Below are 16,531 nucleotides of genomic sequence, written 5' to 3'. Positions count from 1 at the left end.
GCTCAATCAAACCAATGAACTTTTGAATTTGGACATGAATTTTGCAGCCCACTTAATTCATGACAGAGCTCTCAATCTGCAAGTTTCCTTACAACAAGCATACCTCTTGATACAGATGCTCACTTGGCTACTATAGAAGAGTCTTCAATCTAAAACTCACCCAGGAAGATTCTCTCCTCTTTTGGAGATGGTACTCATGGAAAAGACAGACTTTGAGACATTCTGTAAACAGATTTAATTTCACTTATATTATGGGTTTAGCACATATTAGGCCCTCAGTAAGTTGTTTCACTTTTTCCTAAGGACTATCCTAAAAGTTCTTATGCTTTATACTCTGCATATTTGAAATTTATCTATGATTGGTGTTAATGACTCCTCTTCTTTTGGTAGATTAAGATTATTCGAATTAAGCAAGAAGGAATTATTTACGTAGACGGTGCCTCCAACAGAACCATCAGTCCCAAGAAAGCTGATATTCTGGATGTTGTGGGAATGCTGTATATTGGCGGGCTACCCATTAACTACACTACCCGAAGAATTGGTCCAGTGAGTGTCTAATTTGTTTCTTTGTGGCCTAAATAGCTGCCTGAGTCATGAATGTATTTTGAATTATTAGGTCACATTGGCCCATGACCAATTATAGATGAATAGGAAATCATCTTTTCTGAGAAGTGACAAATCTTCTAGACAGATCTGACTATGAGAGGCAATATTACAAAACAGAGTGTGGACCCTGGAGCCAGACTCCCTTGGTTTGAATATGTGCTTAACTGTTAAGTAGCTGTGCGATCCTGAGCAACTTACTTAATTTTTCTTTGAAAAGTTCCCTCTTTTGTAAAATAGTTTACTAATAATAACCAAACAAGCAAGGTTGATGGAAAGATTAAATGAGGTAACATACTTAAAGTGCTTGGAAAAATACCAAGTATACAGAAAGCACTAAGACAACAAGGAAGATGATAATGATGATATTGATGGTATTGTTTCGGGACTAGAGATTCAGCAAATATTGAGAGATGCAGTATCTAGAGCAGTGATCCCCAGCCTTTCTGGCACCAGGGACCAGTTTTGTGGAAGACAGTTTTTCCACAGACCCGGGGCGGGGAGGTGGAGTGGCACAGGGTTGTTTCGGGATGATTCAAGCACATTACATTTACTGTGTACTTTATTTCTATTATTATTACCTTGTAATATATAATGAAATAATTATACAGCTCACCATAATGCAGAATCAGTGGGAGCCCTGAGCTTGTTTTCCTGCAACTAGATGGTCCCATCTGGGGGTGATGCGAGACAGTGACACCCAAAGCGTGTTGCTTATGTCCAGTCTACTCCGTAAGATGCAGCTTCATTGTCACTTGCCACTCACTGTTAGGGCTTTGATGTGAGTCTGCAAACAGCTGATTTATTATGGTCTCTGTGCAGTCAAACCTCTCTGCTAATGATAACCTGTATTTGCATCTGCTCCCCAGTGCTAGCGTCACTGCCTCAGCTCCACCTCAGATCATCAGGCATTAGATTCTCTTAAGGAGCGTGCAACCTAGATCCCTCGCATGCACAGTTCGCAGTAGGGTTCGCGCCCCTATGAGAACCCCCTACCAATGATTGCATTCCACATAAAGGCAAACTTCTGCTAAAACCCGATATGTGTTTCTTCTGACCTGAATGTTTAGGTGACCTACAGCATTGACGGCTGCATCAGGAATCTTCAGATGGCAGAAGCCCCTGCCGATCTTGAACAGCCAACGTCCAGCTACCGTGTCGGGACGTGTTTTGCAAATGCTCAGAAAGGAACGTATTTTGACGGAACGGGTTTTGCCAAAGCAGGTGAGGTGCTTCCATGTCCTTTCTGTTGAATATTAACTAGGTCCAAATATTGACTTCTTGTTTGTGTGGGAAAATAAAAGTCCCTGGGGTCTGAAACTAGCATCCTTTGTTTAAACCAGAAATAAAAACTTTTAGAAGTAATAAAAAAAATGCCTCTTAAAGATTAATACGTCTGATTCTGATAAGAACTAATAGAAGAAATAAAGTAAAAGGCTATCTGGCGAGTTTATTCCATCTCCTTCCCTGGAGATCAATCATAGCAAAATAAATGTAATTCTACAAGAAGGTTCATATGTTTATATTATGTAATGTATCTACTTTCTAGTTTTCCCCATCTACCTTTCTTTCTGGAGATGAGACAGCATTTTCCTTGCTTCCTCTCTTCAGTTCCTTGCAAGGCTCCATTTCATGCTCTCCCCTCACACACACTGCACACATACTGGTGCCCAGTTCTTGCTGATGGAGATGATGACTGGCACCTTTCCCTGACTTTCTTTAAGTATCTCCCCCCGTTCCAGTGAGCATTTTCAGCGCGGGTCTGGATCACTGACAGTGAATGTACAATTTGGAAAGAAAAAATATGAAATCACTTGTACATAATAACAAAAAAATCTGACATTAACATACTCTAAGATAGAATCAGTCCTATGGTTACCATAGGAACATGCATTTGCTGGTTAGAAAAAAATTAATGAGTACATAATATGTAGAAGTTAACATGGGAAACAGAAGTAAATAAGATGTCATTCCCTTCCTTCAAGAACATGCTATCAATAGATAAGATTCTTTATGCTCAGAAATCACAAGAAGACAAGTAAAAAATAACTAGAAACTGTAGAAGACACACAAGCAAGGTTCTGTGGATATTTTAAGGAAACATTAATTTGGGGAAATCAGGAAAGGTTTTATGGAGGAATTGACATTTGAGGTAGGTTTAAAAGATGAGTTGAACACACATGCAAAGGTTGGAGACGGAAGAGCAGGGCCCTCCAACAGGGGATACATGGGAAATTTCCCCTGTGCAGAAGCAGAAAACAGAGAAACACAGGATATGTTAAATATTGAAATGTTGGAGGTTATGTTGAACCCCAAATTCCATGTTCTGTGAAAGCCCAAAGCTTTTCTCAAGTTTTCTGCAAATTCAGATAGCTGGCATTAGCTTCGTCAAATTGATGGCAAGCTTCAGCTTCAACTTCTGCAGTTAACAGATTAACTTACCATCCTGCCTGGGCTTTTTTGGTTCGAGATCAAACTGGACCAGAAAATTAGACACTTCCCCAGTTTCCAATAACTCCTGCCATCACCTCAACACACAGTGTAATACAATCTATATAAGACTTGGGTGGTCAGAGGAGGTTACATTACTGGAAAATATACGACTTCAGTTTAAACCTTTGACACCTCTGTCCTTAAAAGCTTTCCAGCTACCCAGTTTCTGGGGGTTTAATAGCTTCTTCATTCCCCCTATCCTCTGCTGAATGGCTTCATGTTATTTCTCTCTTTTCCTTATCCTCCTTTCAGGAACAGAAACAAAATCATTGTTTTATTTTGCAGAAAATTCCAGCTTCTTCTACCCTTTATTCTTAAAATCTGCCCTAAGCCCGTCTTTGTCCATTCAAACTCATCAAGGTTCTCAGTAGAAGAAAAAAGTCTTTCACATAACAGCTGCCTCCCTTCATTGGAGATAGTTGTGGTTACACATAGCATTTATTTCTTGCTTAATAAATAGGAGACCTGGAAAAAATTTCCATGAGTTTTCCTCTAATATTTCATGCAGGTCTAGTCTAGCCTGATCTTAATGGATCACTTTGTTTCTAAGAAGCATGTCTTAAATACTTGCTAAAAGATTAAGTAAACCAATGAATCAAATATGGAAAATTATAAAGACTTAACTTGATGAACTAGAAAAGTCTATTTATGTCCCAGAATCTTATCCTTCAAAATTGTATTTGTAATTCCTTTCTTTATAAATAAAATGTCTGGGGATATTTGAGCCCTTTCAGATCATCGTGGTACCACGTAGAGTGCCCCAGTGAAATTTTACTGAATAATCATTGAAGTGCTTGACTTCATCCAGCAACAAGACTTCTGACAATCACACCTGGCTGCGAGATTCTTTGAGTCAATCTTAGTCTTGTGTTCATTCATTCATTCAACAAATATATATTCAACCTCCACCATGTGTCAGATACTTTGGTGAGCACAGAAATAAAATGGTGAACAATATAGGCAAAGTCCTTGCCCTCACAGAATTTATATTCTAGGAAGGAAGGCAGCCAAGAAAATAAGCAATAACTCTAAATGGTGGAGGTGTAGGCCATACGGAAGTCTGGAACTTATAGTGGTCTAACACATGAATTGAAAGCTTAATAAAACCATGGCATTGTACAAATTTGAATTGACAGTTCCTAAACTCGAATCCACAATTTTTTAAAACTGTTTTCATTTTACAGTTGACGGGTTCAAAGTAGGATTGGACCTTCTTGTAGAATTTGAATTCCGCACAACTAGAACCACTGGAGTTCTTCTGGGAATCAGCAGCCAGAAAATGGATGGAATGGGTATTGAAATGATCGCTGAAAAGGTAAGCATCAGCAGTGTAAGCATTTCTGCTCTCTTCACGATATTGTCGTTTACAGGTAGAAAGCTCTATTTTATTTTTAACATCTTTATTGGCGTATAATTGCTTTACAATGGTGTGTTAGTTTCTGCTTTATAACAAAGTGAATCAGCTATATGTATACATATACCCTCATATCTCCTCCCTCTTGCGTCTCCCACCCTCCCTATCCCACCCCTCTAGGTGGTCACAAAGCACCGAGCTGATCTCCCTGTGCTATGCAGCTGCTTCCCACTAGCTATCCGTTTTACATTTGGTAGTGTGTATATGTCAGTGCTGCTCTCTCACTTCGTCCCAGCTTACCCTTCCCCCTCCCCGTGTCCTCAAGGCCATTCTCTACGTCTGCTCTATTTTGAAGCCCTGCTCTTGTCTTTGTTGGGAGAAAGCTAGATTGGATCTTTTCATCCTTCTGGATTATCTCAATTCTTGTGTGTTTTCAACACACTTATTTTGTAGACCAGTGTAAACTTTAAATGTGCTAATTCTACAGTAAGCCAACTATGCTAATAATGGCCGAAGTGGTTTTGGATCTCAAGCTAGTTACTGTGTGGTTAAAAGTAAAGTTATTCTCCTCTTTATGAATACATGCTCTATGAAGCTATCAATTCCAGTGGGGAAAAAAAGGGCTTAGATTGTCTAAAATCAGTCTTTGCCTCTTATAACAGGGTAGGCACCTCTCAGGAATGAAGATGTCTAGCTGACATATTGATTGCTCAATTTATTTAAAAGCATCCACATACCATTGCACAATAGAACAAATTCATAATAAAGTTATATTAGTAGAATATAAAGTATTGTGCCGGTTTGCTCACAATGGATAATCTAATTCTAACTGCCTTTTCTGTCCCTGCCTGCAGTGAGATAACCAGTTTTCATGTACTTTGTACTATAGGGCACAGGTAAAAAGAAGAAGGCAAAGCAAGCAATTTCACAAGTTTCCTATTTGCCTTTGCAACAGGAATCATACTTCAGCTCTGTTCACATTTCCAATCCTAGGGTGCCGTTGCCTCCCAAGAAGAAAAACCACACACTGACCTAAAATACGCTTTCCTTATCCTCTTCCCTCCTTCCTCTCAGTCTTCAAACCATCCTCAAAGGCAGTAAAGCAAAAAGATCCAGGAGCACAGAGACAAAAAGGGGGAATAAGCAACACTTAATAGTTTTGACAGGAAAAAAAAAAGTCTGGAGCTGCCGAAGAGGCAAGAGACTTTTTCTTCCCTCTTTGTTTCCTGGTGGGCGAGGAGAGGGGATTAAGAGCGCTGCTTAAAGGAGCTCCAGAGATGGGCGCGAGCCGCGGCTAACAGCGCGGACCCCAGAGACGGGCATGAGACGCTAAGGCTGCTGCTGCCACCACCAAGAAGCCCGTGTGCGAGCACAGGTCACTATCCACACCTCCCCTCCCGGGAGCCTGTGCAGCCCGCCACTGCCAAGGTCCCGGGATCCAGGGAAAACTTCCCCGGGAGAACGCACGGCGCGCCTCAGGCTGGTGCGACGTCACGCCAGACTCTGCCGCCGCAGGTTCGCCCCGCATCCATACCCCTCCCTCACCCCAGCTTGAGTGAGCCCGAGCTCCCGAATCAGCGGCTCCTTTAACCCCGTCCTGTCTGAGCGAAGAACACACGCCCTCAGGCGACCTACAGGCAGAGGCGGGGCCAAATCCAAAGCTGAGCCCCTGGGAGCTGTGAGAACAAAGAAGAGAAAGGGAAATCTCGCCCAGCAGCCTCAGGAGCAGCGGATTAAAGCTCCACAATCAACTTGATGTACCCTGCATCTGCGGAATACCTGAATAGACAAAGAATCATCCCAAACTGAGGAGTTGGACTTTGAGAGCAAGATTTATTATTTTTTCCCCTTTTTCTCTTTTTGTGACTGTGTATGTATATGCTTCTGTGTGAGATTTTGTCTGTAGAGCTTTGCTTTCACCATCTGTCCTAGAGTTCTATCCGTCCGTGTTTTTTGTTACATTTTTAATAACTATTTTTTTATTTTAATAACTTTATTTTATTTTACCTTTATTTTATTTTACCTTTATTTTATTTTCTTTTCTCCTCTTTCTTTCTTTCTACTTTTTCTCCCTTTTATTCTGAGCCGTGTGGATGAAAGGCTTTGGTGCTGCAGCCAGGAGTCAGTGCTGTGCCTCTGAGGTGGGAGAGCCAACTTCAGGACACTGGTCCACAAGATACCTCCCAGCTCCACGTAATATCAAACGGCGAAAATCTCCCAGATATCTCCATCTCAACACCAACACCCAGCTTCACTCAACGACCAGCAAGCTACAGTGCTGGACATCCTATGCCAAACAACTAGCAAAACAGGAACACAACCCCACCCATTAGCAGAAAGGCTGCCTAAAATCATAATAAGTCCACAGACACCCCAAAACACACCACCAGACGTGGACCTGCCCACCAGAAAGACAAGATCCAGTCTCATCCACCAGAACACAGGCAATAGTCCCCTCCACCGGGAAGCCTACACAACCCACTGAACCAACCTTAGCCACTGGGGACAGACACCAAAAACAAAGGGAGCTACGAACCTGCACCCTGCACAAAGGAGACCCCAAACACAGTAAGATAAGCAAAATGAGAAGACAGAAAAACACACAGCAGATGAAGGAGCAAGATAAAAACCCACCAGACCTAACAAATGAAGAGGAAATAGGCAGTCTACCTGAAAAGAATTCAGAATAATGATAGTAAAGATGATCCAAAATCTTGGAAAGAGAATAGAGAAAATGAAAGAAACATTTACCAGGGACCTAGAAGAACTAAAGATGAAACAAGCAATGATGAACAACACAATAAATGAAATTAAAAATACTCTAGAAGGGGTCAATAGCAGAATAACTGAGGCAGAAGAACGGATAAGTTACCTGGAAGATAAAGTAGTGGAAATAACTACTGCAGAGCAGAATAAAGAAAAAAGAATAAAAAGAACAGAGAACAGTCTCAGAGACCTCCAGGACAACATTAAATGCACCAACATTCGAATTATAGGGGTTCCAGAAGAAGAAGACAAAAAGAAAGGGACTGAGAAAATATTGGAAGAGCTTATAGTTGAAGACTTCCCTAATATGGGAAAGGAAATAATCAAGTCTAGGAAGCACAGAGAGTCCCATACAGGATAAATCCAAGGAGAAACACGTCAAGACACATATTAATCAAACTGTCAAAAATTAAATACAAAGAAAACATATTAAAAGCAGCAAGGGAAAAACAACAAATAACACACAAGGGAATCCCCATAAGGTTAACAGCTGATATTCCAGCAGAAACTCTGCAAGCCAGAAGGGACTGGCAGGACATACTTAAAGTGATGAAGGAGGAAAACCTACAACCAAGATTACTCTACCCAGCAAGGATCTCATTCAGATTTGGTGGAGAAATTAAAACCTTTACAGACAAGCAAAAGCTGAGAGAGTTCAGCACCACCAAACCAGCTCTACAACAAATGCTAAAGGAACTTCTCTAGGCAAGAAACACAAGAGAAGGAAAAGACCTATAATAACAAACCCAAAACAATTAAGAAAATGAGAATAGGAACATACATATCAATAATTACCTTAAAATGTAAATGGATTAAATGCTCCTACCAAAAGACACAGACTGGCTGAATGGATACAAAAACAAGACCCATATATATGCTGTCTACAAGAGACCCACTTCAGACCTAGGGACACATACAGACTGAAAGTGAGGGGATGGAAAAAGATATTCCATGCAGATGGAAACCAAAAGAAAGCTGGAGTAGCAATTCTCATATCAGAAAAAATAGACTTTAAAATAAAAACTATTAGAAGAGACAAAGAAGGCCACTACATAATGATCAAGGGATCAATCCAAGAAGAAGATATAACAATTGTAAATATTTATGCACCCAACATAGGAGCACCTCAATACATAAGGCAAATACTAACAGCCGTAAAAGGGGAAATCGACAGTAACACTTTCATAGTAGGGGACTTTAACACCCCACTTTCACCAATGGACATATCATCCAAAATGAAAATAAATAAGGAAACACAAGCTTTAAATGATACATTAAACAAGATGGACTTAATTGATATTTATAGGACATTCCATCCAAAAACAACAGAATACACATTTTTCTCAAGTGCTCATGGAACACTCTCCAGGATAGATCATATCTTGGGTTACAAATCAAGCCTTGGTAAATTTAAGAAAATTGAAATTGTATCAAGTATCTTTCCCGACCACAACGCTATGAGACTAGATATCAATTACAGGAAATGATCTGTAAAAAATACAAACACATGGAGGCTAAACAATACACTACTTAATAACGAAGTGATCACTGAAGACATCAAAGAGGAAATCAAAAAATACCGAGAAACAAATGACAGTGGAGACACGATGACCCAAAACCTATGGGACGCGGCAAAAGCAGTTCTAAGAGGGAAGTTTACAGCAATACAATCCTACCTTAAGAAACAGGAAACATCTCAAATAAACATCACGTCACGCCACCTAAAGCAATTAGAGAAAGAAGAACAGAAACCTTGCACCTAAAGCAATTAGAGAAAGAAGAACAGAAAAACCCCAAAGTTAGCCAAAGGAAAGAAATCATAAAACTCAGATCAGAAATAAAGGAAAAAGAAATGAAGGAAACGATAGCAAAGATCAATAAAAGTAAAAGCTGGTTCTTTGAGAAGATAAACAAAATTGATGAACCATTAGCCAGACTCATCAAGAAAAAAAGGGAGAAGACTCAAATCAATAGAATTAGAAATGAAAAAGGAGAAGTAACAACTGACACTGCAGAAATACAAATCATCCTAAGAGACTACTACAAGCAATTCTATGCCAATCAAATGGACAACCTGGAAGAAATGGACAAATTCTTAGAAATGCACAACCTGCCAAGACTGAATCAGGAAGAAATAGAAAATGTGAACAGACCAATCACAAGCACTGAAATGGAAACTGTGATTAAAAATCTTCCAACAAACAAAAGCCCAGGATCAGATGGCTTCACAGGCGAATTCTATCAAACATTTAGAGAAGAGCTAACACCTATCCTTCTCAAACTCTTCCAAAATATAATAGAGGGAGGAACACTCCCAAACTCATTCTATGAGGCCACCATCACCCTGATACCAAAACCAGACAAGGATGTCACAAAAAAGAAAACTACAGGCCAATATCACTGATGAACACAGATACAAAACTCCTCAACAAAATACTAGCAAACAGAATCCAACAACACATTAAAAGGATCATACACCATGACCAAGTGGGGTTTATTCCAGGAATGCAAGGATTCTTCAATACACGCAAATCAATCAACGTGATATACCATATTAACAAACTGAAGGAGAAAAACCATATGGTCATCTCAATAGAGGCAGAGAAAGCTTTTGACAAAATTCAACACCCATTTATGATAAAAACCTGCAGAAAGTAGGCAGGCATAGAGGGAACTTTCCTCAACATAATAAAGGCCATATATGACAAACCCACAGCCAACATAGTCCTCAATGGTGAAAAACTGAAAGCATTTCCACTAAGATCAGGAACAAGACAAGGTTGCCCACTCTCATTATTCTTATTCAACATAGTTTTGGAAGTTTTAGCCACAGCAATCAGAGAAGAAAAGGAAATAAAAGGAATCCAAATCGGAAAAGAAGAAGTAAAGCTGTCACTGTTTGCAGATGACATGATACTACACATAGAGAATCCTAAAGATGCTACCAGAAAACTACTAGAGCTAATCAATGAATTTGGTAAAGTAGCAGGATACAGAATTAATACACAGAAATCTCTGGCATTCCTATACACTAATGATGAAAAATCTGAAAGTGAAATCAAGAAAACACTCCCATTTACCAATGCAACGAAAAGAATAAAACATCTAGGAATAAATCTACCTAAGGAGACAAAAGACCTGTATGCAGAAAATTATAAGACACTGATGAAAGAAATTAAAGATGATACAAATAGATGGAGAGATATATATACCATATTCTTGGATTGGAAGAATCAACATTGTGAAAAAGACTGTACTACCCGAAGCAATCTACAGATTCAGTGCAATCCCTATCAAACTACCAATGGCATTTTTCACAGAACTAGAACGAAAAATTTCACAATTTGTATGGAAACACAAAAGACCCCGAATAGCCAAAGCAATCTTGAGAAAGAAAAACAGAGCTGGAGGAATCAGGCTCCCTGACTTCAGACTATACTACAAAGCTACAGTAATCAAGACAGTATGGTACTGGCACAAAAACAGAAATATAGATCAATGGAACAGGATAGAAAGCCCAGAGACAAACCCACACAAATATGGTCACCTTATCTTTGATAAAGAAGGCAGGAATGTACAGTGGAGAAAGGACAGCCTCTTCAATAAGTGGTGCTGGGAAAACTGGACAGGTACATGTAAAAGTATGAGATTAGATCACTACCTAACACCATACACAAAAATAAGCTCAAAATGGATTAAAGACCTAAATGTAAGGCCAGAAACTATCAAACTCTTAGAGGAAAACATAGGCAGAACACTCTATGACATAAATCACAGCAAGATCCTTTCTGACCCACCTCCTAGAGAAATGGAAATAAAAACAAAAATAAACAAATGGGACCTAATGAAACTTCAGAGCTTTTGCACAGCAAAGGAAACCATAAACAAGACCAAAAGACAATGGTCTTAGAATGGGAGAAAATAGTTGCAAATGAAGCAACTGACAAAGGATTAATCTCCAAAATTTACAAGCAGCTCATGCAGCTCAATAAGAAAAAAAAAAACAACCCAATCCAAAAATGGGCAGAAGACATAAATAGACATTTCTCCAAAGAAGACATACAGACTGCCAACAAACACATGAAAGAATGCTCAACATCATTATTCATTAGAGAAATGCAAATCAAAACTACAATGAGATATCATCTCACACCAGTGAGAATGGCCATCATCAAAAAATCTACAAACAATAAATGCTGGCGAGGGTGTGGAGAAAAGGGAACACTCTTGCACTGCTGGTGGGAATGTGAATTGGTACAGCCACTATGGAGAACAGCATGGAGGTTCCTTAAAAAACTACAAATAGAACTACCATATGACCCAGCAATCCCACTACTGGGCATATACCCTGAGAAAACCATAATTTAAAAAGAGTCATGTACCAAAATGTTCATTGCAGCTCTATTTACAGTAGCCAGGAGATGGAAACAACCTAAGTGTCCATCATCGGATGAATGGATAAAGAAGATGTGGCACATATATACAATGGAATATTACTCAGCCATAAAAAAAAAACGAAATTGAGCTATTTATAATGAGGTCGATGGACCTAGAGTCTGTCATACAAATACCGTATGCTAACACATATATATGGAATTTAAGAAAAAAAAATGTCATGAAGAGCCTAGGGGTAAGACAGGAATAAAGACACAGACCTACTAGAGAATGGACTTGAGGATATGGGGAGGGGGAAGGGTAAGCTGTGCCAAAGTGAGAGAGTGGCATGGACATATATACACTACCAAACATAAGGTAGATAGCTAGTGGGAAGCAGCGGCATAGCACAGGAGATCAGCTCGGTGCTTTGTGACCACCTAGAGGGGTGGGATAGGGAGGGTGGGAGGGAGGGAGACGCAAGAGGGAAGAGATGTGGGAACATATGTATATGTATAACTGATTCACTTTGTTATATTCAGAAACTAACACACCATTGTAAAGCAATTATTCTCCAATAAAGATGTAAATAATAATAATAATAATAATAGAATAGTTTTGCCAGATTTCCAACACACAGTTTCAATGCATCTTGTCAGTGTTGCTCTTCACCTGATTATAACCACAGTTCCCTGCAACTTGTCAGCGTGTCGAGTTCCATCACAATGCATATGGATTTCTCACCAAGCTCTTTTTATATGCCAAATTCCCTTGTTACAAATTTCACCGAATATAGCAAAATCTTAACTAATATTTACATCACTGTATAGTTTACAAACTTCTCACCTATTTACTTGCACTTTTAATCTTCTTTTTAAAACTCCTATTTCTTTTCTTTTACCTTGTCAAATGTTTTGCCAAACTGCCTGTTCTAAATGTTTCAATATGTTTCTTTTCTTCATCAGCTTCAAAAGAATTCTGCAATCTCAAGTTTCAGGGCCCATTCTGTGTTACTAAAAACAGATTTTTCTCATTTAGACAAGAACTCCTAGTCTAAGTTCTTCATTGTTAAGAATTGAACTGGCCTTCTGGCTCAAAGTCTTCGGTAACTGTGACATGAAACTTGCCCCAAAATGTAATTTATGTAACTCTCAATCCTACATATAAAAGAGATTCCGTGAAGGAAAAAATATACAATTAAAACATCAAAATCTGAAAAAAAAAAAATCATCCTTTCAAATGAATTTGTAAACCAGATTCCTAAGAACTCCCACACTCTAGAAAGATCTGTGGTAGAATTTTTCCCAGCGTGTACTACATCCTTTTTTTCGTCACCCGGCCTCAAATTGTATTTGACATTTTCTGAAAGCAGAGTTATTCATTACCAGCCTCGTACGTCTTGCCTATTGCTCCCAACAATGTCCGAAAGTAAAGAGCATAATTTGTGACTCCTGGTCATTAAATCTGCATTTTAATTTCTGTCAAGTTTTTTTTTTTAATTTAATATGCCTAAGTTATTCATTTAAAACTATTTCAGCTAATGACTTTTCTAGAGATAATTTTTACTCTGTGAACCACCGTGACACCCTTCCAATGAAACCATCTGTGGCTGTTCAATTTCCTGCTTTCTAGCTTATGTTTCACGTGGACAATGGCGCCGGCCGATTCACTGCTGTCTATGATGCTGGGATCCCAGGGCGTTTGTGTGACGGACAGTGGCATAAAGTCACGGCCAACAAGGTCAAGCACCGAATCGAGCTGACAGTAGATGGGAACCGGGTGGAAGCCCAGAGCCCAAATCGAGCATCTACATCGGCTGATACAAATGACCCCGTGTTTGTTGGAGGGTTCCCAGGTGAGTGTTGCCTACCCCAGCAAGAATATCTTTGCTCTGTTTTGTTAGTGGTTTTGAACACATTTGTATTCTATAAATACATTCAAGAATGTGTGCTTAAGTATACTTGCTTCCTAGCTTTAGAATCTGCTCCAATAAATAATACATTATCTGACATTTCTAGTGTGTAAAATGAGCATTTTACTTACATAAACCACATGGGACTGAACTTTGCATGATTGCCTCCAAAATTTCATTCGTGGGAGATGGAGGCTAGGGGAAATGCATTTGGCTTATAAAGATATGAGGCATTTAACAGCAATCAGGGCCAGAATCGGTGTTCTTTCTCATTTTTTAAAAATTAATATACCAGAGGAATCATTAAATGTTATGGAACTTATTTCCTCAAGTTCTGGAAATCATTGGGTTAAACACAGCTAATTTCCCCCTTAGGCTACTATAGAGTTTATATGACAAAGAAACCCAAGCAATAAATCTGCATTCAAAAATACCTCTCCAGCACATTAAATACAGCATGTGAACCACAGAGTTACCCAGAGTGCCTATAAACAAGAGTGCCCAACTTGATAAGACGTAAGCCAACAGCCTCTTAATAAATACTGTAGTAATGCAGACTGCTGGAATGGTCTTTCAATATTTTGGCCAGAGAAACCTTTGTCCCCATTTATATAGAGCTCCTCTCCTTAACAAAACAAGCAAAATGTATATTAAGCAGCAGTTGATGATGGAAAAGATATAGAAGTCATGGGGACCAATTCTGAGTTCCTCTTTCCAAAATTGCTCCTGGGGTTTGGAAAATATCTCCTTCTGGGAATTCCCTGGCAGTCCAGTGGTTAGGACTCTGTGCTTCCAATGTAGAGGGCATGGATTCGATCCCTGGTGGCTCGGAGAACTAGAATCCTGCATGCCTCACGGCTCAGACAAAAAAAAAAAAAAAAAAAAAAAAAAAATTTCGGGGACAAAAAGAAAAAGAAAATATCTCCTGCTTCAATCAGGACAAACCCCAAGGTATTATGAAGGAGGTAATATACTTCTCCATTTACAGTCTACTAAATGGTATCTTAGCACCTAGTAGGCCTGCTAAAAGAAGGGACTCTCTCCTTAAGAAGAGAAAGATTTTGTGTGAGTTCACAACAAACTTAACCATTTGGGATTTATCTTTACAATGGAAGAAAGTAAAAAAGTCACCATTAAAAGTCCATGTCCTAATTCAGTACTTAAAGTATTTGATCAGTTACTTTGGTTCATTAAATAAAATTTAATAATTTTAATTCACAACTGTAAACTTGTCCCTTCCAAACCAAATTCTTTGATGTCTTCAAATGTGTAATTATAGATGTCTCCATATTTCATAATACATAACTATAAAAAAGTTGATGTTTCTCTACCAGTTTAACTGTTAGTAAAGCTAAGAACAAAATCACTGACTTTACGTAAAATAGCATTCCAATTGCATCTTAAGCTAACAGCTGACTTTGAAGCATGCTCTTAACATAGTAGCTGAATTTCAAAACTGAGCCCTCCTTGCTTGGTTTTTCAGAGGGCCTCAACCAGTTTGGCCTGACAACCAACATTCGTTTCCGAGGTTGCATCCGATCCCTAAGGCTCACCAAAGGCACGGGAAAGCCATTGGAGGTGAATTTCGCCAAGGCCCTGGAACTAAGGGGTGTTCAACCTGTATCATGCCCAGCCAACTAATAAAAATAAGTTCAACTCCAAGAAGCGTCCTCCAAAACAACCGTATCAAGTAAAACAAATGTATTTTACTTATGTATGTTATTAAAACTAATTTGTGCATGCGTATTAAATTCCTTCTGTATTCTGATGGGGCTAATTCAGATCCCAGACTGAATTTTAATTCAAGTTCTTTCTCAAGTCCATAAATATTAAACCATTTACTGCATTCTAAATAATTGCTTGTTTTGCGTGATTTTAAGGATAAAAGGCAACTGATCATAAATTGTTGAATTTGCAACATGCCCTGGAGTCATCTCAAGAAGAGCTCAGATGTAATTTGTGAAGGCAACACTTTTTTTACTAACTCCTATTAATACTTCTGTCATCCTTTTTCCATGTACGTCAGCTTTGGCTTTCTTTCGGGCCACTGAAAACACAGTGGGTTTCGGGTGCGTGATGGGAGGAAATGAGCTCCCTTTCCCCGTGTTTGCGAGAAGCATTAGCAAGTCATTTCCCTGATCCAGATTCATTATTGGAGGATTTAACTAGCTACATGAATGGATACCTTTTTAGGCTTAAGGTGGAGAGTATAGATCAGATTCAGGCCAGAGAGCTTAATCACTTGATTTGTTTGTTTGATGATGATTTATAGGCTTTTGGGGAGACACCAGAACCAAGCTCCAGAATGACAATTTAGCACACATTTGATACTACAGTACTGAGGCTCTGGACTCTTTAAGTTTCCAGTGACTATCACAATTTACAGAGGAAAATCACAGAGGAATAATGCTGAAATGCAGTTTTTACCTATGAGGAAACAACAAAGCTGAAACTTAAAAGGCATACACCATTGGGTCTTTTTGAGTTGTAATTTAACCTAACAAATTAATGTCCTAAAAAAACTGCTGTGTTTTCTCCTTCTTTTACCCACTATTTCAATCATCTTCAAAGGGATCTGTGAGAAGACAGGCCTAGATGTTATTCATCAACTTAAGGAAACGTTTCATTTGCCACCTGCAGTAGAAATAGTTGTAGTCTAATAATGCTGAACATTTAAAGGAATAGATTTTCCTCACAGTGGTAATTTTAGCAAAAGAAGAATAATCATCTCTGACAGTGTTATCCACAGGGGAAAAGGAGGTGCTGTTTCTAATCAAGGAGATGGCTAACACACTCTTAGCATTTCATCACTGGCCAGTTGCTTGACCCAATTTGTCCACACAACTTCATTCTAGAGCAAGCAGTTCTCAGCCCTGGCTCCATTTTGTAATTACCAGGCAAGCTTTCAAAGAACTGGTGCCTGGTCCAGCGATTCTGATAGCCTAAGCATGAAGATTTTGAAAAAGCTTCCCAGGCAATTCTGAAGGGCCATCAGGATTGAGACCCACTGTTCTAAGAGAAAAGTGACC

General features: G+C 39.1%; 1 protein-coding gene across 1 annotated transcript in view; it reads left to right on the top strand.

Moving 5' to 3' along the window:
- LAMA2 (laminin subunit alpha 2) overlaps positions 1-15,424 on the top strand; it is a 603,102-nt gene extending 587,678 nt beyond the window's left edge. The window contains exons 60-64 of the mRNA XM_082855622.1: positions 391-546; positions 1,674-1,827; positions 4,281-4,411; positions 13,223-13,445; positions 14,986-15,424. Of these exons, the coding sequence (XP_082711748.1) occupies positions 391-546; positions 1,674-1,827; positions 4,281-4,411; positions 13,223-13,445; positions 14,986-15,143 (822 nt within the window). The 3' untranslated portion in view covers positions 15,144-15,424. The remainder of the gene's footprint in view (positions 1-390; positions 547-1,673; positions 1,828-4,280; positions 4,412-13,222; positions 13,446-14,985) is intronic.
- The last annotated feature ends 1,107 nt before the right edge of the window (positions 15,425-16,531 follow it).

The sequence above is a fragment of the Leucopleurus acutus genome (genome assembly GCF_964270905.1).
Source record: "Leucopleurus acutus genome assembly, chromosome: 15".
NCBI classification, from domain to species: domain Eukaryota; kingdom Metazoa; phylum Chordata; class Mammalia; order Artiodactyla; family Delphinidae; genus Leucopleurus; species Leucopleurus acutus.
This window is presented reverse-complemented; position numbering and strand designations above follow the sequence as displayed.